The 24,141-nt window shown below is 31.9% G+C and overlaps 2 protein-coding genes across 2 annotated transcripts; one reads left to right on the top strand and one right to left on the bottom strand.

Moving 5' to 3' along the window:
• The first annotated feature begins 7,496 nt into the window (after positions 1 to 7,496).
• Positions 7,497 to 14,823, top strand: LOC136229809 (cyanogenic beta-glucosidase-like). Its single transcript, XM_066018698.1, has 15 exons — positions 7,497 to 7,664; positions 7,770 to 7,839; positions 7,937 to 7,995; positions 8,070 to 8,145; positions 8,245 to 8,322; positions 9,119 to 9,206; positions 9,312 to 9,561; positions 9,869 to 9,984; positions 10,091 to 10,305; positions 10,473 to 10,510; positions 10,676 to 10,772; positions 10,847 to 10,949; positions 13,821 to 14,070; positions 14,378 to 14,493; positions 14,601 to 14,823. The coding sequence occupies exons 1-15, from the start codon at positions 7,497 to 7,499 to the stop codon at positions 14,821 to 14,823; spliced, it is 1,947 nt and encodes a 648-aa protein (XP_065874770.1).
• A 1,700-nt stretch (positions 14,824 to 16,523) lies between these two features.
• LOC136229808 (beta-glucosidase 12-like) lies at positions 16,524 to 22,762 on the bottom strand. The gene is made up of 16 exons (XM_066018697.1): positions 22,595 to 22,762; positions 22,420 to 22,489; positions 22,264 to 22,322; positions 22,114 to 22,189; positions 21,936 to 22,013; positions 21,051 to 21,138; positions 20,696 to 20,945; positions 20,274 to 20,389; positions 19,953 to 20,167; positions 19,843 to 19,880; positions 19,581 to 19,677; positions 19,404 to 19,506; positions 19,151 to 19,327; positions 16,942 to 17,044; positions 16,692 to 16,855; positions 16,524 to 16,632 (listed from the first exon to the last, which is right to left on the bottom strand). Exons 1-16 carry the CDS (start codon positions 22,760 to 22,762, stop codon positions 16,524 to 16,526), a joined length of 1,911 nt encoding a protein of 636 aa, XP_065874769.1.
• Between the last annotated feature and the right edge of the window lie 1,379 nt (positions 22,763 to 24,141).

Here is a 24,141-nt window from a genome sequence, read left to right as displayed (position 1 = left end):
AACAATGAAAGAATGGCATATTCATCAGTCAAGCCAAATATGCCAAGGAGATCTTAAAGAAATATGACTTGGAAAATTGCAAGCCAATATCCACTCATATGGGCACTGACACTGTCCTCTGCGCTGATGAGAATGGTAAGTCAGTAGACAGCAAGTTATATCGAGGTATGATAGGCTCTCTACTTTACTTAACCCTAAGGAATCTCATTACATTGCTGTAAAAAGAATCCTTAGATATTTGCAAAGCTCAGTGAACGCAGGTTTGTGGTATCCAAATACTCATGATTTTACACTCATCGGATACACTGACGCTGACTATGGACGAGATAAGCTGGAACGAAAAAGCACCTCTGGAGGATGCCACTTCTTAGGAAGCTGTCTTGTATCCTGGTTCAGCAAAAAGCAGGCGTCAATAGCCTTGTCCACCACTGAAGCTGAGTACATTGCTGCTGGTCATTGTGTTGCTCAAGTCCTATGGATCAAGCAACAACTTGAAGATTATGGTGTTCAAACGAAGACAATTGAAGTCAAATGTGACAACAAAAGTGCAATTGATCTTTCCAAGAACCCAATTCAACACAGCAGAATGAAGCATGTCAGCATCAGACATCACTTCATTAGAGACCATGTACTCAAGGGTGAGATCAAGCTGACCTTTGTTCCAACGGACGAACAGCTTGCGGATATCTTCACGAAGCCACTGGCCCGTGAGCAGTTCAGCATACTGAGAGAAGCAATTGGTATGTTTAATCCTCTTCAGTAAATTCCTATGCTAAATGAATATGAATGCTGGGTGAATTACATGCTGAATGATTTATTGTTTGCTGAGTACCTCATTGAAAGTGACTGAATATACAATACTGAGTAAACTTGCACACTGAGTAAATTAGTTTAGAACTTAAACTTAAAATCATCCTTAAATAATGCACTGACCACTTAGAATATCAAACGCTTGACATTCTAAATACTGAGTAATTAATTCGTTAGCATAAATGCAAAGCACGCGTATAGCCTAGAATGACGTATTCGCCGCAATGTGTCATAAATGCCAGGATCACTGTCGGTACATGATCCCAAGGCAAAACTGACACATGGATTCGATTAAGATCCACACCGTTCATTTCGTCTATAAATTATGGGTATTTCCCCATCTTTTACTCTTTACGCTTAATCAATTCTTAAGGCAAAGAAATCACTTAGAACTTCTTTTCTCTCAAATTCATCCATCTTCGAAGAATGACTAAGTTATCTTTCAACGTCTCCGGTGCCGGCCACCAAAAGTCCAGCTCCGATGAACCTTCACAAAACCCCTCTACACCGAGCAAGGGTAAAACTGGCCAAACTTCTGGAAAAGGGAAAGCTGTTAAGATCAGGACCTACTCCAAGGTCTTCGAAAATGTCCGCGAATGGAAGGTTGAGCCCTCCAGATGGGTCTCTGAGCATTTCATACAACATGAACAACCATTTGCCGAATGGATCTCTAAGAACGAATGGACTGGGCTGTTCTCGGTCAGAGATGAGACATATCCTGACCTGGTAAGAGAGTTGTACCACAACCTCAAGGTTGCCAGTGACTCCGCCGACTACCTAAGCACTAAAGTAAGAGGAAAAACCATCTTCATCAACCCTCTGTACATAGGAAATCTCCTCCAGCTCAAAACTGAGGGAGTAAGGCTGAGGAAGTCAGGAGATCAGGACAAAACCAACTACGTCCATACCTTCTGCAAACCTGAGGGTCACTCAGGAGAGATCTCAGCATCCTCAATGGGACAGCACCAGAAGATGGCTCACTACCTGCTGAGCTATTTTATTTACCCAAAGATCAACTGCACTACATCAGCAACAAACTTTGAACAGTGCTTCATATGGCACATGCTGACGTACACCCCCATCAACATGCCGGTCTTCTTAGTTGCTGGGTTCCTACGCAGCACGGGTACGTTGAGGCTTGGGTCACTCATAACTTGAATTCTTCTTGACCACAAGATTGATCTCGAAGGCGAGGAATCCTTCAAAGGAACTGAGATCACAGCTGCCTCGCTGAGGGCACTGAAATTTGGGCAACCCTTGAAGAAAGGAAAAGCTGCTGCTGCTGCTGCTGGCCAAGCTGGCCAAACTGAGGAAACCGTTGCTGAGCCTAAGAAAGGGAGAAGAACTAAGGCTCCAGCTTCTCGCAAGAGAAAATCTACTGAGTCACCAAATGTGAGTCTCTTGCAAAAAGGCAGAGGTCAGCTGGAAAGTCAACTGAGAAGAGAACCAGGCAAGATGAGCCTGGAACTGAGGAAGCTGCTGAACTACCTCAGAAGAAGCAAAAGACTTCAACACTTGCACCTCTGGACGTTATACCGACCGACTTCATTGTACCGGGTGATTCTCATTTCACTCAATGCCAAGGTACTGATGCTACGGAAACTGAGGTCCAGTTAGATGACCACTTCATCTCCCAAGTTGAGGAAGAACTTGACGGAGATAGTTCTGAGGAGGATGAGGAAGAAGAAGAAACCAGCGGTCAGGATGACGCTGAGGATTCAGAAGAAACTTCCAGCGAAATTGAAGCTGAGGATGCGAACACTGGGTTAGCTTATGGAAATGTGCAAACTGACACTGAGTTAGCTGCTGGAGTTGAGCAAGTTGAGCAAGTTGATCAAGCTGACCAGACCCATACTGAGGAAAAGGAACCTACTCCTACTCACTCAGAAGAACCTGCTCATCATACCACTCCACCACGTAGAAGGCGAAAGCTGGTTAAGGCCAGTGAAGTGATGGTCAGTGAACTTCCTGTGCAATCACCATCTATTCCTGAACTTGTCCTCTCTAAGACAACAAAGGACCCTTCTACTGTTCAACTAAAGTTCTTCAAACGGCCATCAACTTCCTCTACTACAACGCCGTTGGAAAAACAAGCCTCTGTTTCTTCTCAACAGGAACATGCCGACCATACCACTTCAACCACTTCAACAAGTCACGTTGAACCAACCACTGTCCATGCTGTCTCCTCAAGCATGGTGCTGACTCCCCATCCTTCTGCTGTCAGCACAGACAGTGTTCGAGTTGTGTCTTCCATCAACAACCTCTCTGCTGATCAATCAACAATTCCTTCAACTCAAGTGCAGATTGAGCCAACTCATCCAGTCACTGACCAGGGTACTCCTTTCACTCCACTTTCTTCTGGTCATACTGATGTACATCGGGATGCCACTGAGTCCGGCAAAAAGCTCATTAACTCAGTGCAAGCACTCATCCACGATCTTCAACATTCCGCTTCACCTGCTGCTGGATCTTCAATTCCTGAGACAACTCAGCTCTCCCAGGTCACTCTACTTCTCAACGAAGTCAAAGGACTCAAGGATCTGCTGAATGTCGTCTTGTCATTCCAAGCCCAGCAAGCTAAGCAGGATTCACTTGCCAAGTTGGCAGAGATACAGCTGTCAACAATTCAATATCTGAACTCTCTCCATCAACAAGTTCAGAAGTTGTCTGCTGTAAACACTGACTACGCCACTTCCTCAGAACTCAATATGCTTTTTGCTCAGCTTCATACTGAGCAACTTAAGACAAATGAGCAAATGGTGTCTTATAGTCAGTGCTCAGTCGAGCAAATCGGTGAGACCATCAGGCTACTTAACCTCAACAAGCAAGAGATGGATACTGACGCTTTGAATCAGAATGAGTTGCTATCTCTCGCATAGCAATCCTTCAATCACATCCGTCATAATAATATCCAGCGTCATCATTATGACTCAGCTCTCTTGAAAACTTTCCACCAAGTCTTTGTTGGCCTCTCTGAAGCTCTCATCTGGCAAGCAAAAGCTCAAGCTTTCAGTGTAAATATGCTCAGTGCTGCTGATCTTCGCGTACCAGTCGAAGTATCAGCTGATGGAGTTGCCATCATTGATGGCGTAAATGAAAGTGCTGACAAACTAAAAGAGCTTTCACAAGAACTTTCTCGTGCTGTCTTAACCGATGCGTTCAAGCTCCCTGAAGTTGACAAAACGGGGGAGAAAGCGCAAGCTGCCAGAGCTCAGCATGAGCGACGTCAGTACGAGCGAAGTCAGTCACAGGGCAAGAAGAAGAAATAGATAGGCTAGCATAACTTAGGCCATATCAGTGTAATCTATTTGTCTAGGTTATTTCTTTTACTATGTACTTGCTGACTTCTTTCAATATATATCATACTTATTTTTCTTATTCCAATACTGAGTTATGATATATGCTATTAAGTACTGAGTTATTATGTATCTTCATTTGTATAATATTTATTGAATAAATGATATGCTGATAACATGTGTGGCATTAACCTATGTACTTATGAAACATTCTGATAAGAACTCATTGAACAACAAATTACTCAGCGCGCTCTATATGTCTAAAACTTTCGCTTAACACTGAGTAAATAGAATATGTGATATAGCTGACCTATACCTAAAAATTGACCTTAGACTTACTCATTTAAATCCTTAAATGTTTTAAGTAAAACTAAGTCAGTAGCTCAACCCTTACGGGGGAGCTTGCTAAAGTATATTAGGTCAACTATCATGGGGGAGCTCATACTGAGTTCCTTGCTGAATAGTTTTGCCAACATCAAAATGGGGGAGTTTGTTGAAACACCTTTCCACATAATTTTGATTTGACAAAATTGTTTAAGTATAATATATATACATATTCTAAACACACTAAGTTTAAATGCTTTGATTTAATTCTACTAATGTGTTTGTTCAATGTTGAGTTAAAATACTATAAGACATAAGAATCGAAAGGCCCAAGCCCAATACGGAAGCCAAGGCCCAAGTCAAACAACTCAGTACACTCGGCCCGCGTATGTCAAGACGTTGCCGTTTTTGAACGAAAACGCAACTCAGCAAACGGAAGGATCTAGAAGACCTTCGGGAACAACTTCACAATGAAGCTGCTGAGTCGTCTCGACAAAACGTACGAGACAGCAGCTGGCAAAGGAAAACTTCCAGACAAAGTGTTTCCTCTTTTGGCAAAGTTCAGATGACACAGTATACTGTCCAGTTGACTTTACCATAAAAGGAGAGACCATCTACTGAGCTGACCGAGGACAGAAAATACACGATTTTGATTGGCCGATAGCTCTGAGCAAGTCAGGATGACAACGACACATAGCCGTTTCCCTCCAATGGTTATTTCGAAATTCGAAATGACCGACGCCCAGACATCTCTATAAATAGTGCCATCACAAGCTTCACAATCAAGAGAACTTGATCAAGCCATTACACTGACCAAATCTCTACAAGTTCTGCACGCAAGAAGCAAAGCAAAATTCTTACACTACATTTCTCATATCTGTGTCAAAGTCTAGAGTGATTGTAAATCGTCTAAAGTGTCTTAGCACATCTTTGTATTAGGACAAAACACTTATCATTTCTAGAGATAGAAAGGAGAGGCTGAGTACTCGGTTTTAAGTACTCAGCTGAGAGATTAGGATTGAGTAGAAGTATAGAGGAAGGTACTCTTGTCATACTCAATTGCTGATATTGTAAAAGGTTTAAGGCTCTACCTTTAAAGAGCTCAGTAGAGTATTTGAAATCTCGGAACGTGTTCCGGGGATAGGACGTAGGCTTAGAAGAAGCCGAACCTGGATAAATCTGCTGAGTGAAGTATTTCTTACCTTAACTCCTTATTTATATTGCTTGCTTTAAATAATCAAAACTGACCAAGTAAAGAGGTCAAGTTGAGTTATGCGCGTTGAACGTCTGAGCTCAGGAATAGACTCTAAGTGCTATCTCCTGACTCAAGCTAAGAAACTGACCTAGTCACCTATTGACTAAGCCAGTACATTACTGTTTACTCAGCGCCGCTGTTCAACTTTTTTTAGAAAAAGAAGTCTGCCTAAATTGCAAAAAAGTTTAAATAGTTCCTAACCCCCCCCCCCCCCTTGGAACTATACTTGCAACTAAACAAGGGACCAACACGCTCAACTCAGTGATCTACTTTAAGGAACTAAATTTGAAAACAGTATGTGTTTGAAGAATGAATGCATACCTTGTGGCGTTTGTCAATGGGCTATTTATAGAGATCTGAAAATATACCTGAGATTGAGTACATTTCCACGTCTAAGTAATTAATTGGCTTTAGAGCCATTCCATTTTTACTTTTTCATAAGATCCGGTGTGTTATTTGCAAAATTAGCATATCTTTGGAGTCCATAATGCTCATTAGTTCATGTGTCCAGTTAGTTAAGCTTTATGCTAAAGTTTCTAGTTGATATGAGCCTATTTAAGGACTCTCCTCCCTAGGGATTCATTGAACTTTAAGACTACAACCTTCGGGCTTTCCTTCCTGCAAAGGTTGTTTGACCATGGACATATACTTTTTCATCACCTCCCAACGTGCTTCAAAATTCCGGTGAACGGAATCCGGGTGGGCGTTTTCTGGCGAGAAAACAAGTGCCCAGAAAATTCTAAAAAAATTCCAGAAAATGTAAAACATTATTCCGAGAAACTTTAATTCTTGGGTCGAAGCGGGATTTCTTACGATTTAGTCCCAATAAAAATTGTTCTTTAAGTTTATCCATTTTACAAGCTTCAACAATATATTGGGTCAAAAGGTTTTATACTTTTTATAACCGACAGTTATGAGAATCAAAGAGTTTTAAGCTTTTTGTAACCGATGATGGGTATAATGAACATTAATCTTCTTTTAATTAGAGGGTTTTAAGCTTTGTAACAGATATGAGAATCAAAAGGTTTTAAATTTTTTGTAACCGACAAATATAGAATGAAATGATTTGAAGTTTCTTTATAACCGATAAATATGGGAAGAGTTGTATGATTTTTGTAACCGACGATGGAGGGGATGAACATTAATCTACTTAAAAAAATTAAGATTTTTTTATTTTTTTACCTGTAATTTTATATCTAGTGTGATATTTTGTTATCAACTGTGTGTTTCACTATAATAGATTTTATAATTTTTACAACTCATCTATTGCTGACATGATATGTTCACATAATATGTTTTGCACTGAACTTTTATATATAGATAGAGATATGCGTTAGGGGCATAAGATTATGTACAAATTATTTAATGTTTTTAATAATGACGATCTATAAAAATGCATCTAAAAAATTGTTGGTATATGTGTGTGTGTTTTTCTTTGTAGTGATTTGGAGAACATTAATGAGGAAAGTTTTTTAAGTTTTTGCCAAATTAAATATTTAGTTATTAATGAGAAATATTTAATAAGGGGTTTTATGTATCCACGTTATATTTATAAAAGAAATGCTTTTAATGAAGAATTTAGTGTATCAACATTATTATTTTTCTTATTATAGAATAGTTTTATTGTAATATTGTAATTAATTTTTTGCATAGAAACTGAAACCATGTCTATAATGTTAGTTGTTACAACTTACGATAGACTTCCACTAATTGTGTATATAAGCATATACATTAACAATAATAAACATCAGTTGAGCTTTTCACTTGTTATAAAAAGAAACACATTCTTCAACATCTTCTACACGAACAAAATGTTTGATTTTGAAATTGAATTCAACAAGAAAATTGGATGTCTTGTTTACATAATTACCCATTTACTAGTTTCCACTATAGCTTGTGGGAATGAAAATAATATTTCAATTAATCGAGCAAGTTTTCCTGCATCCTTTGACTTTGGGATAGGATCATCTGCTTATCAGGTATTTAACTAATTATAATATTCATTTTTTTAAACCAAATATTCATTTTATTAAGATGTCATTATGTATTACTCCACATAAGTTTAATATTTTTTTATTGAATAGTATGAATGTGCAACAACTAAAGATGGGAGAGGACCATGCATATGGGATACCTTCATTAAAAAATCCTCAGGTTTCATATGTTTTTAATCAAACCTAAACTGCTCAAACTTTATGATTATTTAAAAAATGTATATATTTTTTTAATATAAAATTTGGATATGGTGCAGGTTCTGTAGCTGACCACAGTAATGCTAGTATTACCACTGACCAGTATCATAGATACAAGGTAGATATGTTGTTTTTATACGTCATAAATATATTTCTTAACTAATCTAATAACATACATGTATATTTCACTAGGAAGATGTGCGTATACTGAAAGACATAGGTTTTGATATTTATAGATTTTCCATCTCTTGGTCTAGAGTTTTACCTAGTAAGTTTACCGTTATATATTTTTATTTATTAGCTCTTTTGAAAAAAAAATAGTTACTTTTCTAACTTTATTTCTCTTATATTTTGTACAATAATTTAGAAGGAGGGCGACGTGGAGGAGTAAATAAAAAAGGCATCAACCACTATAATAAACTCATTAATCACCTATTATCAAAAGGTTTAATAGCAATGTCCCTTTCCCTTATTAATATATTTTATTTACTTTGCAATTTTAAATAAGTAATACATTACTAATTTTAAAGCCTAATATTTTGGTTAGTTCTAGGAAACAATTTCTATTTCCAGTTTGTGTATTAAAAAATCAAAATAGTTTCTTTTTCATTTCTTTTTGTAGTAATCATTATTATATATCGAATTAGTGCAAAATATTTTTTTACTAAAGATTATTATATTTTAAAATTTTCTTTAAATTCAAGAATATAAATACATTATTGTGATAAGAATTATTATTTATAAAATTATTAAAAACTATAAATTGTAAAATATATGAAAACCAAAAGAACATAATATATATATATACATACACACGTGGGAGTAACTAAGTAAAAAGCAAGAAAAAGAATTAAAATATATGTGAATAGTGGTCGTATAAAGTATAAAATGTATTAGAGCATAAAATATGACAAAAAAAGTCTTATTTTCTAAATCCTCAATTGAGTAATTTATACAACTAAACAAAAAGTCATGTCTTTCGATTTCGTTGAAAAAATTTCTTAGAAAATGGCCATCTTTTCCATAGCTAACAAACCTTAGACTGTGCTTTAATCTTTAATATATTTTCACTTTATTTGACAAATTTTGACACTTAAATTTTATAAATATTTTGCATAAAATATTAAGATAAACAAGAACTCATGTTTAAAGACTTTTCCATAAATTGACCTTTATTTCTTCCAAATGTCATTTAGAAGGAAACAAATATATTAAATAATGAATACTTGTTTATTTTGAAGGTATCAAACCGATTGTAACTCTATTCCATTGCGATCTTCCACAAGTTATAGAAGATCAATATCAAGGTTTTCTAAACCCTAAAATTATGTAAGTACAATTTTAAATATGTGTATGAGAAACGACTATTCATATTAATCTGCTTTAATTATTTGTGTGAGAACTCGTAATTCATATTGTCCTATTATATGACAGTGATGATTTTCGTGATTATGTTGAGTTGTGCTTTAATACATTTGGCGATCGAGTAAAGCTTTGGGTCACTATAAATGAGCCAATGATGTATACACAACAAGGTTATGCAAGTGCAACGTTTGCTTCAGGTAGATGTTCAAATCGTTCAAGATGCTCTGCAAGTGATTCTAGTGTTGAACCATACATAGTAGCACACCATCTACTCCTTGCTCATGCTGCCGCGGTCAAACTATATAAAGAAAAATATCAGGTGAAATCTATATTCATTCTGAATATTAATGTGTAAATAAAATAAATAATCATTTTTAAAATATAAATACTCGTAAAACTATAATTTTATAGCATAATTGATAATAATTTCCTTGTTTCCCAAAAAAAATCCTTAGAATGCAAGCATAAAGAGAAATCATAAAATAAATAATCCATTGTACGAGACTCTACTAATAACATCTTAATTAGTTAAGTTATGGAAACCTAACATGCTTAATAGACTCACAAACATAAAATGATAAAATATTTATTAATTTATTTAATTTCTTTCAATTAAAACTTTGTAGATTTCGCAAAAAGGTCAAATTGGAATTTCACTAAATACTAACTGGATGGTGCCATACTCAAATTCACAAAAAGACCAACTAGCAACAGATCGAGGTTTTGCTTTTACATATGGTTGGTATGTATTTATTTATTTTTATTTATGTTTGAATTTATATAAATATGGATATGTATATCAAAATAAAATAAAATGGAACTGAATTTACTTTTTTGTTCTGTTGAAGGTTTATGGAGCCACTATATTCTGGATCTTACCCACTAGAAATGATTGTTAATGTGGGAAAAATATTACCAAATTTTACTAAGGAGGAAACCAATACGATTAAAGGATCTTATGATTTCATCGGAATCAATTACTATACTGCGAGATATATTGCTGATACTCCTTGTCGAACTCAAAATTTGAACTACATCACTGACTCTTGTATCGATATTAAAAGTATGTAAATCAACTTTTTTCTTCACTAAAATTACCTTATTATTTTCTAATCAAAGAAATTACTTACATCACTGACTCTTGTATCGATATTAAAAGTATGTAAATCAACTTTTTTCTTCACTAAAATTACCTTATTATTTTCTAATCAAAGAAATTACTTACTTTAGGTGAACGAAATGGAATTCCAATTGGTCCTCATATAGAGGTATAATTTATAAATTAATATAAAACTTAAGTATCATAAAGTGACTTTTTTATTTATCATGCTACTCTTTATTTCTTGAAATATTTTTATAAGAATTTTAAATATTGTTATCATTTAATTATGTAGAGAGTAATTAAAGTTCCTAAATCTAATTTAATTGAACAGGGTACTTGGATGTATATCTATCCAGAAGGGCTTCAATATTATCTACTTTACATCAGAAACAAGTACAATGACCCTGTAATCTATATTACAGAGAATGGTAAAAAACAACTACACACATAAGAATAATAAACAATTATTTCATATTCTTACATTTATTTTGTTTTGTATTAGGAGTTGCTGAGCATAAAGATAACACAAGTTCTATTTTGGAAGATGATAAAGTGAGAATAGAATATTTTCATAGTCATCTAAGTTGCACTCTTGAAGCAATAAGGTGAGTATTATAAATTACAAAAAAAAAACAATAATGGTGATTTTGTTGATAAAAAAATGAATTGATGACTTGAACAGGCTTGGAGTAAACGTAAAGGGGTACATAGCATGGTCGTTTTTAGACAATTTTGAGTGGACAGCTGGCTACACAGCCAAATCTGGAATAGTTCATGTTGACTTCAAAAATGGATTCAAAAGATACCCAAAACAATCATCATTTTGGTTCAAAAAATTTCTTATTGTTACTAGTATAGAGTAGCTTACGTGGCTCTCTTCTTTTACTTGTTCAATGTACACAACATAAATTAATAAGCATAATAAAGTATTCCTGTTAATATGGGTTTTCCTAAGGATAATGTCTAATTGCATCATTCAGTTTATTTTAGCTTCTTCTAATGACAATCAACCTTCTTTTATTTCCTCATATTTCACTCAATTGAACAAATTTTGAGAAGAAATGGCCTTTACCTTCCTGTACATATGGTGAAGCTAGTTATGTCAATGAGTAATGTTTCAAAACTATTACCTATCTAAATTGGTTAAAGAGTGGTTTCAAGAAGAAAATAATTTAGCTAAAGCATGAGATTTTGTCTTTCTTATAATGAAAATAGTAATGACATATGTGAAAGTACAACTAATGGAAAACGAGAATGGGGGATGTTCTAAAAAGAATTGCAAAAGTACTTCAGAAGGAAATATGTCTAGGAGATTCAAACTAGAATATATATGGTGTGGCCGGTGTGTCAGCCACGTGTTTTGTCCAAAAATCAATTTTTTTTTACTATTTAGAAAACTCTTTGCTAATACGAATTCATCTCATGGACCAAGCCTTTAAAGCATCATTTATTTTAATTTATAACCATATGAATTAGAACTGTAGTAAAATATGATAATATTATCTCTATTAGTCTATTAGTGATGTCTCTCAATCCACACGATGATCACGATCGGACTTGAAAAGACCTAAAACAATCAACAAACAGTTAGGGAGGGGCCGCTCAACTCAGTGATCTACTTTAAGGAAGTAAATTTGAAAACAGTATGTGTTTGAAGAATGAATGCATACCTTGTGGCGTTTGTCAATGGGCTATTTATAGAGATCTGAAAATATACCTGAGATTGAGTACATTTCCACGTCTAAGTAATTAATTGGCTTTAGAGCCATTCCATTTTTACTTTTTCATAAGATCCGGTGTGTTATTTGCAAAATTAGCATATCTTTGGAGTCCAGAATGCTCATTAGTTCATGTGTCCAGTTAGTTAAGCTTTATGCTAAAGTTTCTAGTTGATATGAGCCTATTTAAGGACTCTCCTCCCTAGGGATTCATTGAACTTTAAGACTACAACCTTCGGGCTTTCCTTCTTGCAAAGGTAGTTTGACCATGGACATATACTTTTTCATCACCTCCCAACGTGCTTCAAAATTCCGGTGAACGGAATCCGGGTGGGGGTTTTCAGGCGAGAAAACAAGTGCCCAGAAAATTCTAAAAAAATTCCAGAAAATGTAAAACATTATTCAGAGAAACTTTAATTCTTGGGTCGAAGCGGGATTTCTTACGATTTAGTCCCAATAAAAATTGTTCTTTAAGTTTATACATTTTACAAGCTTCAACAATATATTGGGTCAAAAGGTTTTATACTTTTTATAACCGACAGTTATGAGAATTAAGGGGTTTTAAGCTTTTTGTAACCGATGATGGGTGTAATGAACATTAATCTTCTTTTAATTAGAGGGTTTTAAGCTTTGTAACAGATATGAGAATCAAAAGGTTTTAATTTTTTTTGTAACCGACAAATATGGAATGAAATGATTTGAAGTTTCTTTATAACCGATAAATATGGGAAGGGTTGTATGATTTTTGTAACCGACGATGGAGGGGATGAACATTAATCTACTTAAAAAAATTAAGATTTTTTTATTTTTTTACCTGTAATTTTTATATCTAGTGTAATATTTTGTTATCAACTTTGTGTTTCACTATAATAGATTTTATAATTTTTACAACTCATCTATTGCTGACATGATATGTTCACATAATATGTTTTGAACTGAACTTTTATATATAGATAGAGATATGCGTTAGGGGCATAAGATTATGTACAAATTATTTAATGTTTTTAATAATGACGATCTATAAAAATGCATCTAAAAAATTGTTGGTATATGTGTGTGTGTTTTTCTTTGTAGTGATTTGGAGAACATTAATGAGGAAAGTTTTTTTAAGTTTTGGCAAATTAAATATTTAGTTATTAATGAGAAATATTTAATAAGGGGTTTTATGTATCCACATTATATTTATAAAAGAAATGCTTTTAATGAAGAATTTATTGTATCATCATTATTATTTTTCTTATTATAAAATAGTTTTGTTGTAATATTGTAATTAATTTTTTGCATAGAAACTGAAACCATGTCTATAATGTTAGTTGTTACAACTTATGGTAGACTTCCACTAATTGTGTATATAAGCATATACATTAACAATAATAAACATCAGTTGAGGTTTTCACTTGTTATAAAAAGAAACACATTCTTCAACATCTTCTACACGAACAAAATATTAAGATAAACAAGAACTCATGTTTAAAGACTTTTCCATAAATTGACCTTTATTTCTTCCAAATGTCATTTAGAAGGAAACAAATATATTAAATAATGAATACTTGTTTATTTTGAAGGTATCAAACCTATTGTAACTCTATTCCATTGGGATCTTCCACAAGTTATAGAAGATCAATATCAAGGTTTTCTAAACCCTAAAATTATGTAAGCACAATTTTAACTATGTGTATGAGAAACGACTATTCATATTAATCTGCTTTAATTATTTGTGTGAGAACTCGTAATTCATATTGTCCTATTATATGTCAGTGATGATTTTCGTGATTATCCTGAGTTGTGCTTTAATACATTTGGCGATCGAGTAAAGCTTTGGGTCACTATAAATGAGCCAATGATGTATGCACAACAAGGTTATGCAAGTGCAACGTTTGCTCCAGGTAGATGTTCAAATCGTTCAAGATGCTCTGCAGGTGATTCTAGTGTTGAACCATACATAGTAGCACACCATCTACTCCTTGCTCATGCTGCCGCGGTCAAACTATATAAAGAAAAATATCAGGTGAAATCTATATTCATTCTGAATATTAATATGTAAATAAAATAAATAATCATTTTTAAAATATAAATACTCGTAAAACTATAATTTTATAGCATAATTGATAATAATTTCCTTGTTTGCCAAAAAAAATCCTTAGAATTCATGCATAAAGCGAAATCATAAAATAAATAATCCATTGTACGAGACTCTACTAATAACATCTTAATTATTTAAGTTATGGAAACCTAACATGCTTAATAGACTCACAAACATAAAATGATAAAATATTTATTAATTTATTTAATTTCTTTCAATTAAAACTTTGTAGATTTCGCAAAAAGGTCAAATTGGAATTTCACTAAATACTAACTGGATGGTGCCATACTCAAATTCACAAAAAGACCAACTGGCAACAGATCGAGGTTTTGCTTTTACATATGGTTGGTATGTATGTATTTATTTTTATTTATGTTTGAATATATATAAATATGGATATGTATATCAAAATAAAATAAAATGGAACTGAATTTACTTTTTTTGTTCTGTTGAAGGTTTATGGAGCCACTATATTCTGGATCTTACCTATTAGAAATGATTGTTAATGTGGGAAAAAGATTACCAAATTTTACAAAGGAGGAATCCAATACGATTAAAGGATCTTATGATTTCATCGGAATCAATTACTATACTGCGAGATATATTGCTGATACTCCTTGTCGAACTCAAAATTTGAACTACATCACTGACGCTTGCATCGATATTAAAAGTATGTAAATCAACTTTTTTCTTCACTAAAATTACCTTATTATTTTCTAATCAAAGAAATTACTTACATTAGGTGAACGAAATGGAATTCCAATTGGTCCTCATATAGAGGTATAATTTATAAATTAATATAAACCTTAAGTATCATAAAGTGACTTTTTTATTTATCATGAGGACCAATTGGACCAATTTATATCTCGCAGTATAGTAATTGATCTGAGTTCTTTGATCGAACCGAGAGCGCGGGTTTTTCAGGTTTTCTGTTTGGGGTTCGGATTGAAATAGGATGAAGGAGGAAGATGACCTCCTCTACTGATTTTCTGGGATATTTTTTTTCTTTCAGATTAGGAACATGGTTTTCTTTGTTTAATAACATGAGTTGCTACAGTAATTGAGTTGGTTCTTGGTTGTGAGTTATTCTTGTGTTTGGATCTGATGCTAGCCGCAAAATACTATGTTTGTCTTGAAATTAAGTATCCTTTTTAATCCGAGTCAGCTTATTAAGAATTTTGGAGAGTAGTTTTCACGAGTAGAAAAAAAAGAGAAACAGGCAACATTTCTTGTGCTTATATAATTACAATATAAGTAGTTTCACATAATTAAGTACTATAAAGAAAAATATTGTTATTAAGCAAAATGACTATAAACAATTATTTATTTATATTATAGTTTCAAAATGATATTATTAGTAAAAGGTAGGATGCTGAAAATTTATCTTAAATGCATTATTATTAATGTGGGACTACAAAATTTTAATTAAAACGGTTCTTTAATAAAAGAGGCGTGTTAGACCTTGGGTTAATTCGTTTTGTAAAACAGTCGTATTAGACTTGGTTAATTCGTTTGATAAAAACGGTTCAGTGCACTACAAGAAATCAGGTTGTTTGTGACAATAATTATTGTCACTAACTCTTGAGAAAGTGTCACATAAAAGTTTATGTGACAATAAGTAGTTGTCATGGGGGTTGTCACGTAAAACTCCGTTGCTAATACTTTTTTGATAAATATGACAATAAAATATTGTCACAAAAATTATTATTTTTTGTGATAATAAATTTATTGTCACATTAATTTTAATTGTAACTTTTCTTGTAACCGAACAAATAAAATATTGTCACAAACACACTATATTGTCACGAATAGTCTTTTAATAAAAACTAAAATGGTGTGACAACTTTAATTAATTGTCACTGAAAACACAGTTTGTGATAATTATTATTGTAACGTATATAAATTTATAATAATATTTTTATTTGAATAATTACTAATTTAGTTTCATTTATGAGTTTAGTTATAATAATTGTTTTCACACTTTCTATATATCCACTTTTTATATACATACAAAAATTAACATAGCATACGATAATGTATTTAAATTTATTCATTATTTTAACAATAGTTTAATTATAAATAAAATAAACTAAATATAAAAATTGAGAATACTACTTTGTTTTTTGTTAAATAATTGTTTATTAGTAAATAACTTTAAAACATCAATACAGACAACATTAAAATATCTAAACATTCTCTTTTACAAATATATTCTATTAATCACCTCTCTTCTTAACAACCTTATAAACCCTTGAAGCCATTGGCTTCATTGAAATTATCTACCTCAACTAAACAGTGAATCCAAAAAATGAGCAACAATTAATTAAATAACATAATAAATTTGGATCTAATTAATCAGTATTTCTATTTCAATAATTTCAATGAACAACATGTGCTCTCCTTATTGTATCAGGACTTGCTTCAGATAGTCCTGTGTACTTTATTTTTCCTTCTTCCACTATCTTCTTCAGATCCCCGATCCGCCAACTATAGCCACAATGTCCATATTCACATTATACATACAATTTGCTCAATTGGTACTATACTGTAGTGTATATTCCACATCAAGACTCTTCAAACTAGCCTCACAGCAAGCCCGAAAATATTCAGGTTTGCCATTGATCGAAGCATTCACAAAACTTGAGCCCTTCATAACAACACCAAATTTTGTAGCTAACTGGATTCTTTCTCTCGACAAGTGCTTCAGTGCCTGAAATACATCAATTGTTAATTTATACACATATCTCTCGAAACAGAACACAACATAACAGAACAAATATTTAGAGAGATATATACCTTGGCAAGTAAGAGTTCATTAGCAAGGGGTCCATAAAAATCGGAAGTGTCTAAAAATGTATTTCTCGATTGAATGCTTCCTTTATGATTGAAATTCCATCTTCTGCACAGATAAATTCAATAATTAACAAACCATTCATACAATCAGTAAATTAAAATTAAACAACAATGTATATGTAATCTTAAGCTAATTTCAACAGGACAATTAAAAAATGTTATTGTTGGAAAAGGAAAAGCTTGCCCATATTTGCTACCGGAGATCACTACGACAAGGCCGGAGCAGTTACGGCTGCCAATATCACTTTCGTCGGATGGAGATAGAGAAAGACAAACATGAGGAAGAAAAGAAAAAAAAAGTAAAGAAGAAGAATGGAAATAAAAGTAAGACAAAGAAGTAACGCATATCTCTATCTATATATAAAAGTTGAGTTCAAAACATATTATGTGAACATACCATGTCAGCAATAGATGAGTTATAAAAATTATAAAATCTATTATAGTGAAACACACAGTTGATAACAAAATATCACACTAGATATAAAAATTACAGGTAAAAAAATAAAAAAATCTTAATTTTTTTAAGTAGATTCATGTTCATCCCCTCCATCGTCGGTTACAAAAATCATACAACCCTTCCCATATTTATCGGTTATAAAGAAACTTCAAATCATTTCATTCCATATTTGTCGGTTACAAAAAATTTAAAACCTTTTGATTCTCATATCTGTTACAAACCTTAAAACCCTCTAATTAAAAGAAGATTAATGTTCATTATACCCATCATCGGTTACAAAAAGCTTAAAACCATTTGATTCTCATAACTGTCGGTTATAAAAAATATAAAACCTTTTGACCCAATATATTGTTGAAGACTGTAAAATGGATAAACTTAAAGAACAATTTTTATTGGGACTAAATCGTAAGAAATCCCGCTTCGACCCAAGAATTAAAGTTTCTCGGAATAATGTTTTACATTTTCTGGAATTGTTTTAGAATTTTCTGGGCATTTGTTTTCTCGCCAGAAAACGCCCACCCGGATTCCGTTCACCGGAATTTTAAAGCACGTTGGGAGGTGATGAAAAAGTATATGTCCATGGTCAAACTACCTTTGCAGGAAGGAAAGCCCGAAGGTTGTAGTCTTAAAGTTCAATGAATCCCTAGGGAGGAGAGTCCTTAAATAGGCTCATATCAACTAGAAACTTTAGCATAAAGCTTAACAAACTGGACACATGAACTAATGACTCTAAAGATATGCTCCTTTTCCAAATAACACACCGAATCTTATGAAAAAGTAAAAATGGAATGGCTCTAAAGCCAATTAATTACTTAGACGTGGAAAGGTACTCAATCTCAGGTATATTTTCAGATCTCTATAAATAGCCCATTGACAAACGCCACAAAAAATGCATTCATTCTTCAAACACATACTGTTGTCAAATTTACTTCCTTAAAGTAGATCACTGAGTTGAGCGGCCCCTCCCTAACTGTTTGTTGATTGTTTTAGGTCTTTTCAAGTCCGATCGCGATTATCGTGTGGATTGAGAGACATCACTAATAGACTAATAGAGATAATATTATCATATTTTACTACAGTTCTAATTCATATGGTTATAAATTAAAATAAATGATGCTTTAAAGGCTTGGTCCATGAGATGAATTCGTATTAGCAAAGAGTTTTCTAAATAGTAAAAAAATGATTTTTGGACAAAACACGTGGCTGACACACCGGCCACACCATATATATTCTAGTTTGAATCTCCTAGACATATTTCCTTCTGAAGTACTTTTGCAATTCTTTTTAGAACATCCCCCATTCTCGTTTTCCATTAGTTGTACTTTCACATATGTCATTACTATTTTCATTATAAGAAAGACAAAATCTCATGCTTTAGCTAAATTATTTTCTTCTTGAAACCACTCTTTAACCAATTTAGATAGGTAATAGTTTTGAAACATTACTCATTGACATAACTAGCTTCACCATATGTACAGGAAGGTAAAGGCCATTTCTTCTCAAAATTTGTTCAATTGAGTGAAATATGAGGAAATAAAAGAAGGTTGATTGTCATTAGAAGAAGCTAAAATAAACTGAATGATGCAATTAGACATTATCCTTAGGAAAACCCATATTAACAGGAATACTTTATTATGCTTATTAATTTATGTTGTGTACATTGAACAAGTAAAAGAAGAGAGCCACGTAAGCTACTCTATACTAGTAACAGTAAGAAATTTTTTGAACCAAAATGATGATTGTTTTGGGTATCTTTTGAATCCATTTTTGAAGTCAACATTAACTATTCCAGATTTGGCTGTGTAGCCAGCTGTCCACTCAAAATTGTCTAAAAACGACCATGCTATGTACCCCTTTACGTTTACTCCAAGCCTGTTCAAGTCATCAATTCATTTTTTTATCAACAAAATCACCATTATTGTTTTTTTTTGTAATTTATAATACTCACCTTATTGCTTCAAGAGTGCGACTTAGATGACTATGAAAATATTCTATTCTCACTTTATCATCTTCCAAAATAGAACTTGTGTTATCTTTATGCTCAGCAACTCCTAATACAAAACAAAATAAATGTAAGAATATGAAATAATTGTTTATTATTCTTATGTGTGTAGTTGTTTTTTACCATTCTCTGTAATATAGATTACAGGGTCATTGTACTTGTTTCTGATGTAAAGTAGATAATATTGAAGCCCTTCTGGATAGATATACATCCAAGTACCCTGTTCAATTAAATTAGATTTAGGAACTTTAATTACTCTCTACATAATTAAATGATAACAATATTTAAAATTCTAATAAAAATATTTCAAGAAATAAAGAGTAGCATGATAAATAAAAAAGTCACTTTATGATACTTAAGTTTTATATTAATTTATAAATTATACCTCTATATGAGGACCAATTGGAATTCCATTTCGTTCACCTAAAGTAAGTAATTTCTTTGATTAGAAAATAATAAGGTAATTTTAGTGAAGAAAAAAGTTGATTTACATACTTTTAATATCGATACAAGAGTCAGTGATGTAGTTCAAATTTTGAGTTCGACAAGGAGTATCAGCAATATATCTCGCAGTATAGTAATTGATTCCGATGAAATCATAAGATCCTTTAATCGTATTGGTTTCCTCCTTAGTAAAATTTGATAATCTTTTTCCCACATTAACAATCATTTCTAGTGGGTAAGATCCAGAATATAGTGGCTCCATACACCTTCAACAGAACAAAAAAGTAAATTCAGTTCCATTTTATTTTATTTTGATATACATATCCATATTTATATAAATTCAAACATAAATAAAAATAAATAAATACATACCAACCATATGTAAAAGCAAAACCTCGATCTGTTGCTAGTTGGTCTTTTTGTGAATTTGAGTATGGCACCATCCAGTTAGTATTTAGTGAAATTCCAATTTGACCTTTTTGCGAAATCTACAAAGTTTTAATTGAAAGAAATTAAATAAATTAATAAATATTTTATCATTTTATGTTTGTGAGTCTATTAAGCATGTTAGGTTTCCATAACTTAACTAATTAAGATGTTATTAGTAGAGTCTCGTACAATGGATTATTTATTTTATGATTTCTCTTTATGCTTGCATTCTAAGGATTTTTTTTGGCAACAAGGAAATTATTATCAATTATGCTATAAAATTATAGTTTTACGAGTATTTATATTTTAAAAATGATTATTTATTTTATTTACACATTAATATTCAGAATGAATATAGATTTCACCTGATATTTTTCTTTATATAGTTTGACCGCGGCAGCATGAGCAAGGAGTAGATGGTGTGCTACTATGTATGGTTCAACACTGGAATCACCTGCAGAGCATCTTGAACGATTTGAACATCTACCTGGAGCAAACGTTGCACTTGCATAACCTTGTTGTGCATACATCATTGGCTCATTTATAGTGACCCAAAGCTTTACTCGATCGCCAAATGTATTAAAGCACAACTCAGCATAATCACGAAAATCATCACTGTCATATAATAGGACAATATGAATTACGAGTTCTCACACAAATAATTAAAGCAGATTAATATGAATAGTCGTTTCTCATACACATATTTAAAATTGTACTTACATAATTTTAGGGTTTAGAAAACCTTGATATTGATCTTCTATAACTTGTGGAAGATCCCAATGGAATAGAGTTACAATCGGTTTGATACCTTCAAAATAAACAAGTATTCATTATTTAATATATTTGTTTCCTTCTAAATGACATTTGGAAGAAATAAAGGTCAATTTATGGAAAAGTCTTTAAACATGAGTTCTTGTTTATCTTAATATTTTATGCAAAATATTTATAAAATTTAAGTGTCAAAATTTGTCAAATAAAGTGAAAATATATCAAAGATTAAAGCACATGCTAAGGTTTGTTAGCTATGGAAAAGATGGCCATTTTCTAAGAAACTTTTTCAACCAAATCGAAAGACATGACTTTTTGTTTAGTTGTATAAATTACTCAATTGAGGATTTAGAAAATAAGACCTTTTTTGTCATATTTTATGCTCTAATACATTTTATACTTTATACGACCACTATTCACATATATTTTAATTCTTTTTCTTGCTTTTTACTTAGTCACTCCCACGTGTGTATGTATATATATATATATATATATATATTATGTTCTTTTGGTTTTCATATATTTTACTATTTATAGTTTTTAATAATTTTATAAATAATAATTCTTATCGCAATAATGTATTTATATTGTTGAATTTAAATAAAATTTTAAAATATAATAATCTTTAGTAATAAAATATTTTGCACTAATTCGATATATAATAATGATTACTACAAAAAGAAACTATTTTGATTTTTTAATACACAAACTGGAAATAGAAATTGTTTCCTAGAACTAACCAAAATATTAGGCTTTAAAATTAGTAATGTATTACTTATTTAAAATTGCAAAGTAAATAAAATATATTAATAAGGGAAAGGGACATTGCTATTAAACCTTTTGATAATAGGTGATTAATGAGTTTATTATAGTGGTTGATGCCTTTTTTATTTACTCCTCCACGTCGCCCTCCTTCTAAATTATTGTACAAAATATAAGAGAAATAAAGTTAGAAAAAGTAACTATTTTTTTTTCAAAAGAGCTAATAAATAAAAATATATAACGGTAAACTTACTAGGTAAAACTCTAGACCAAGAGATGGAAAATCTATAAATATCAAAACCTATGTCTTTCAGTATACGCACATCTTCCTGGTAAAATATATATGTATGTTATTAGATTAATTAAGAAATATATTTATGACATATAAAAACAACATATCTACCTTGTATCTATGATACTGGTCAGTGGTAATACTAGCATTACTATGATCAGCTACAGAACCTGCACCATATCCAAATTTTATATTAAAAAAATATATACATTTTTTAAATAATCATAAATTTTGAGCAGTTTAGGTTTGATTAAAAACATATGAAACCTGAGGATTTTTTAATGAAGGTATCCCATATGCATGGTCCTCTCCCGTCTTTAGTTGTTGCACCTTCATACTATTCAATAAAAAAATATTAAACTTATGTAGAGTAATACATAATGACATCTTAATAAAATGAATATTTGGTTTAAAAAAATGAATATTATAATTAGTTATATACCTGATAAGCAGATGATCCTATACCAAAGTCAAAGGATGCAGGAAAACTTGCTCGATTAATTGAAATATTATTTTCATTCCCACAAGCTATAGTGGAAACTAGTAAATGGGTAATTATGTAAACAAGACATCCAATTTTCTTGTTGAATTCAATTTCAAAATCAAACATTTTGTTCGTGTAGAAGATGTTGAAGAATGTGTTTCTTTTTATAACAAGTGAAAACCTCAACTGATGTTTATTATTGTTAATGTATATGCTTATATACACAATTAGTGGAAGTCTATCGTAAGTTGTAACAACTAACATTATAGACATGGTTTCAGTTTCTATGCAAAAAATTAATTACAATATTACAACAAAACTATTCTATAATAAGAAAAATAATAATGATGATACAATAAATTCTTCATTAAAAGCATTTCTTTTATAAATATAATGTGGATACATAAAACCCCTTATTAAATATTTCTCATTAATAACTAAATATTTAATTTGGCAAAAACTTAAAAAAAACTTTCCTCATTAATGTTCTCCAAATCACTACAAAGAAAAACACACACACACATATACCAACAATTTTTTAGATGCATTTTTATAGATCGTCATTATTAAAAACATTAAATAATTTGTACATAATCTTATGCCCCTAACGCATATCTCTATCTATATATAAAAGTTCAGTGCAAAACATATTATGTGAACATATCATGTCAGCAATAGATGAGTCGAAATTATAAAATCTATTATAGTGAAACACACAGTTGATGACAAAATATCACACTAGATATAAAATTACAGGTAAAAAAATAAAAAAAAAATCTTAATTTTTTTAAGTAGATTAATGGTCATCCCCTCCATCGTCGGTTACTAAAATCATACAACCCTTCCCATATTTATCGGTTATAAAGAAACTTCAAATCATTTCATTCCATATTTGTCGGTTACAAAAAATTTAAAACGTTTTGATTCTCATATCTGTTACAAAGCTTAAAACCCTCTAATTAAAAGAAGATTAATGTTCATTATACCCATCATCGGTTACAAAAAGCTTAAAACTCTTTGATTCTCATAACTGTCGGTTATAAAAAATATAAAACCTTTTGACCCAATATATTGTTGAAGCCTGTAAAATGGATAAACTTAAAGAACAATTTTTATTGGGACTAAATCGTAAGAAATCCCGCTTCGACCCAAGAATTAAAGTTTCTCGGAATAATGTTTTACATTTTCTGGAATTGTTTTAGAATTTTCTGGGCATTTGTTTTCTCGCCAGAAAACGCCCACCCGGATTCCGTTCACCGGAATTTTGAAGCACGTTGGGAGGTGATGAAAAAGTATATGTCCATGGTCAAACTACCTTTGCAGGAAGGAAAGCCCGAAGGTTGTAGTCTTAAAGTTCAATGAATCCCTAGGGAGGAGATTCCTTAAATAGGCTCATATCAACTAGAAACTTTAGCATAAAGCTTAACAAACTGGACACATGAACTAATGAGCATTCTGGACTCCAAAGATATGCTCCTTTTCCAAATAACACACCGAATCTTATG

The sequence above is a fragment of the Euphorbia lathyris genome, chromosome 5 (assembly GCF_963576675.1).
Source record: "Euphorbia lathyris chromosome 5, ddEupLath1.1, whole genome shotgun sequence".
Classification (NCBI taxonomy): domain Eukaryota; kingdom Viridiplantae; phylum Streptophyta; class Magnoliopsida; order Malpighiales; family Euphorbiaceae; genus Euphorbia; species Euphorbia lathyris.
This window is presented reverse-complemented; position numbering and strand designations above follow the sequence as displayed.

Bases quoted from the DNA above. Each gene is read 5' to 3' on its own strand.
- LOC136229808 (XM_066018697.1), bottom strand. From the start codon at position 22,762: ATGTTTGATTTTGAAATTGAATTCAACAAGAAAATTGGATGTCTTGTT. The intron at 22,014-22,113 runs GTAAGTTTACCG...ACAATAATTTAG, and splicing joins TTGGTCTAGAGTTTTACCTA to AAGGAGGGCGACGTGGAGGA. The intron at 16,633-16,691 runs GTATAGTACCAA...TTGTGGCTATAG, and splicing joins GATGTGGAATATACACTACA to TTGGCGGATCGGGGATCTGA.
- LOC136229809 (XM_066018698.1), top strand. From the start codon at position 7,497: ATGTTTGATTTTGAAATTGAATTCAACAAGAAAATTGGATGTCTTGTT. The intron at 7,665-7,769 runs GTATTTAACTAA...TTTATTGAATAG, and splicing joins TAGGATCATCTGCTTATCAG to TATGAATGTGCAACAACTAA. The intron at 9,207-9,311 runs GTAAGTACAATT...ATTATATGACAG, and splicing joins TTTCTAAACCCTAAAATTAT to TGATGATTTTCGTGATTATG.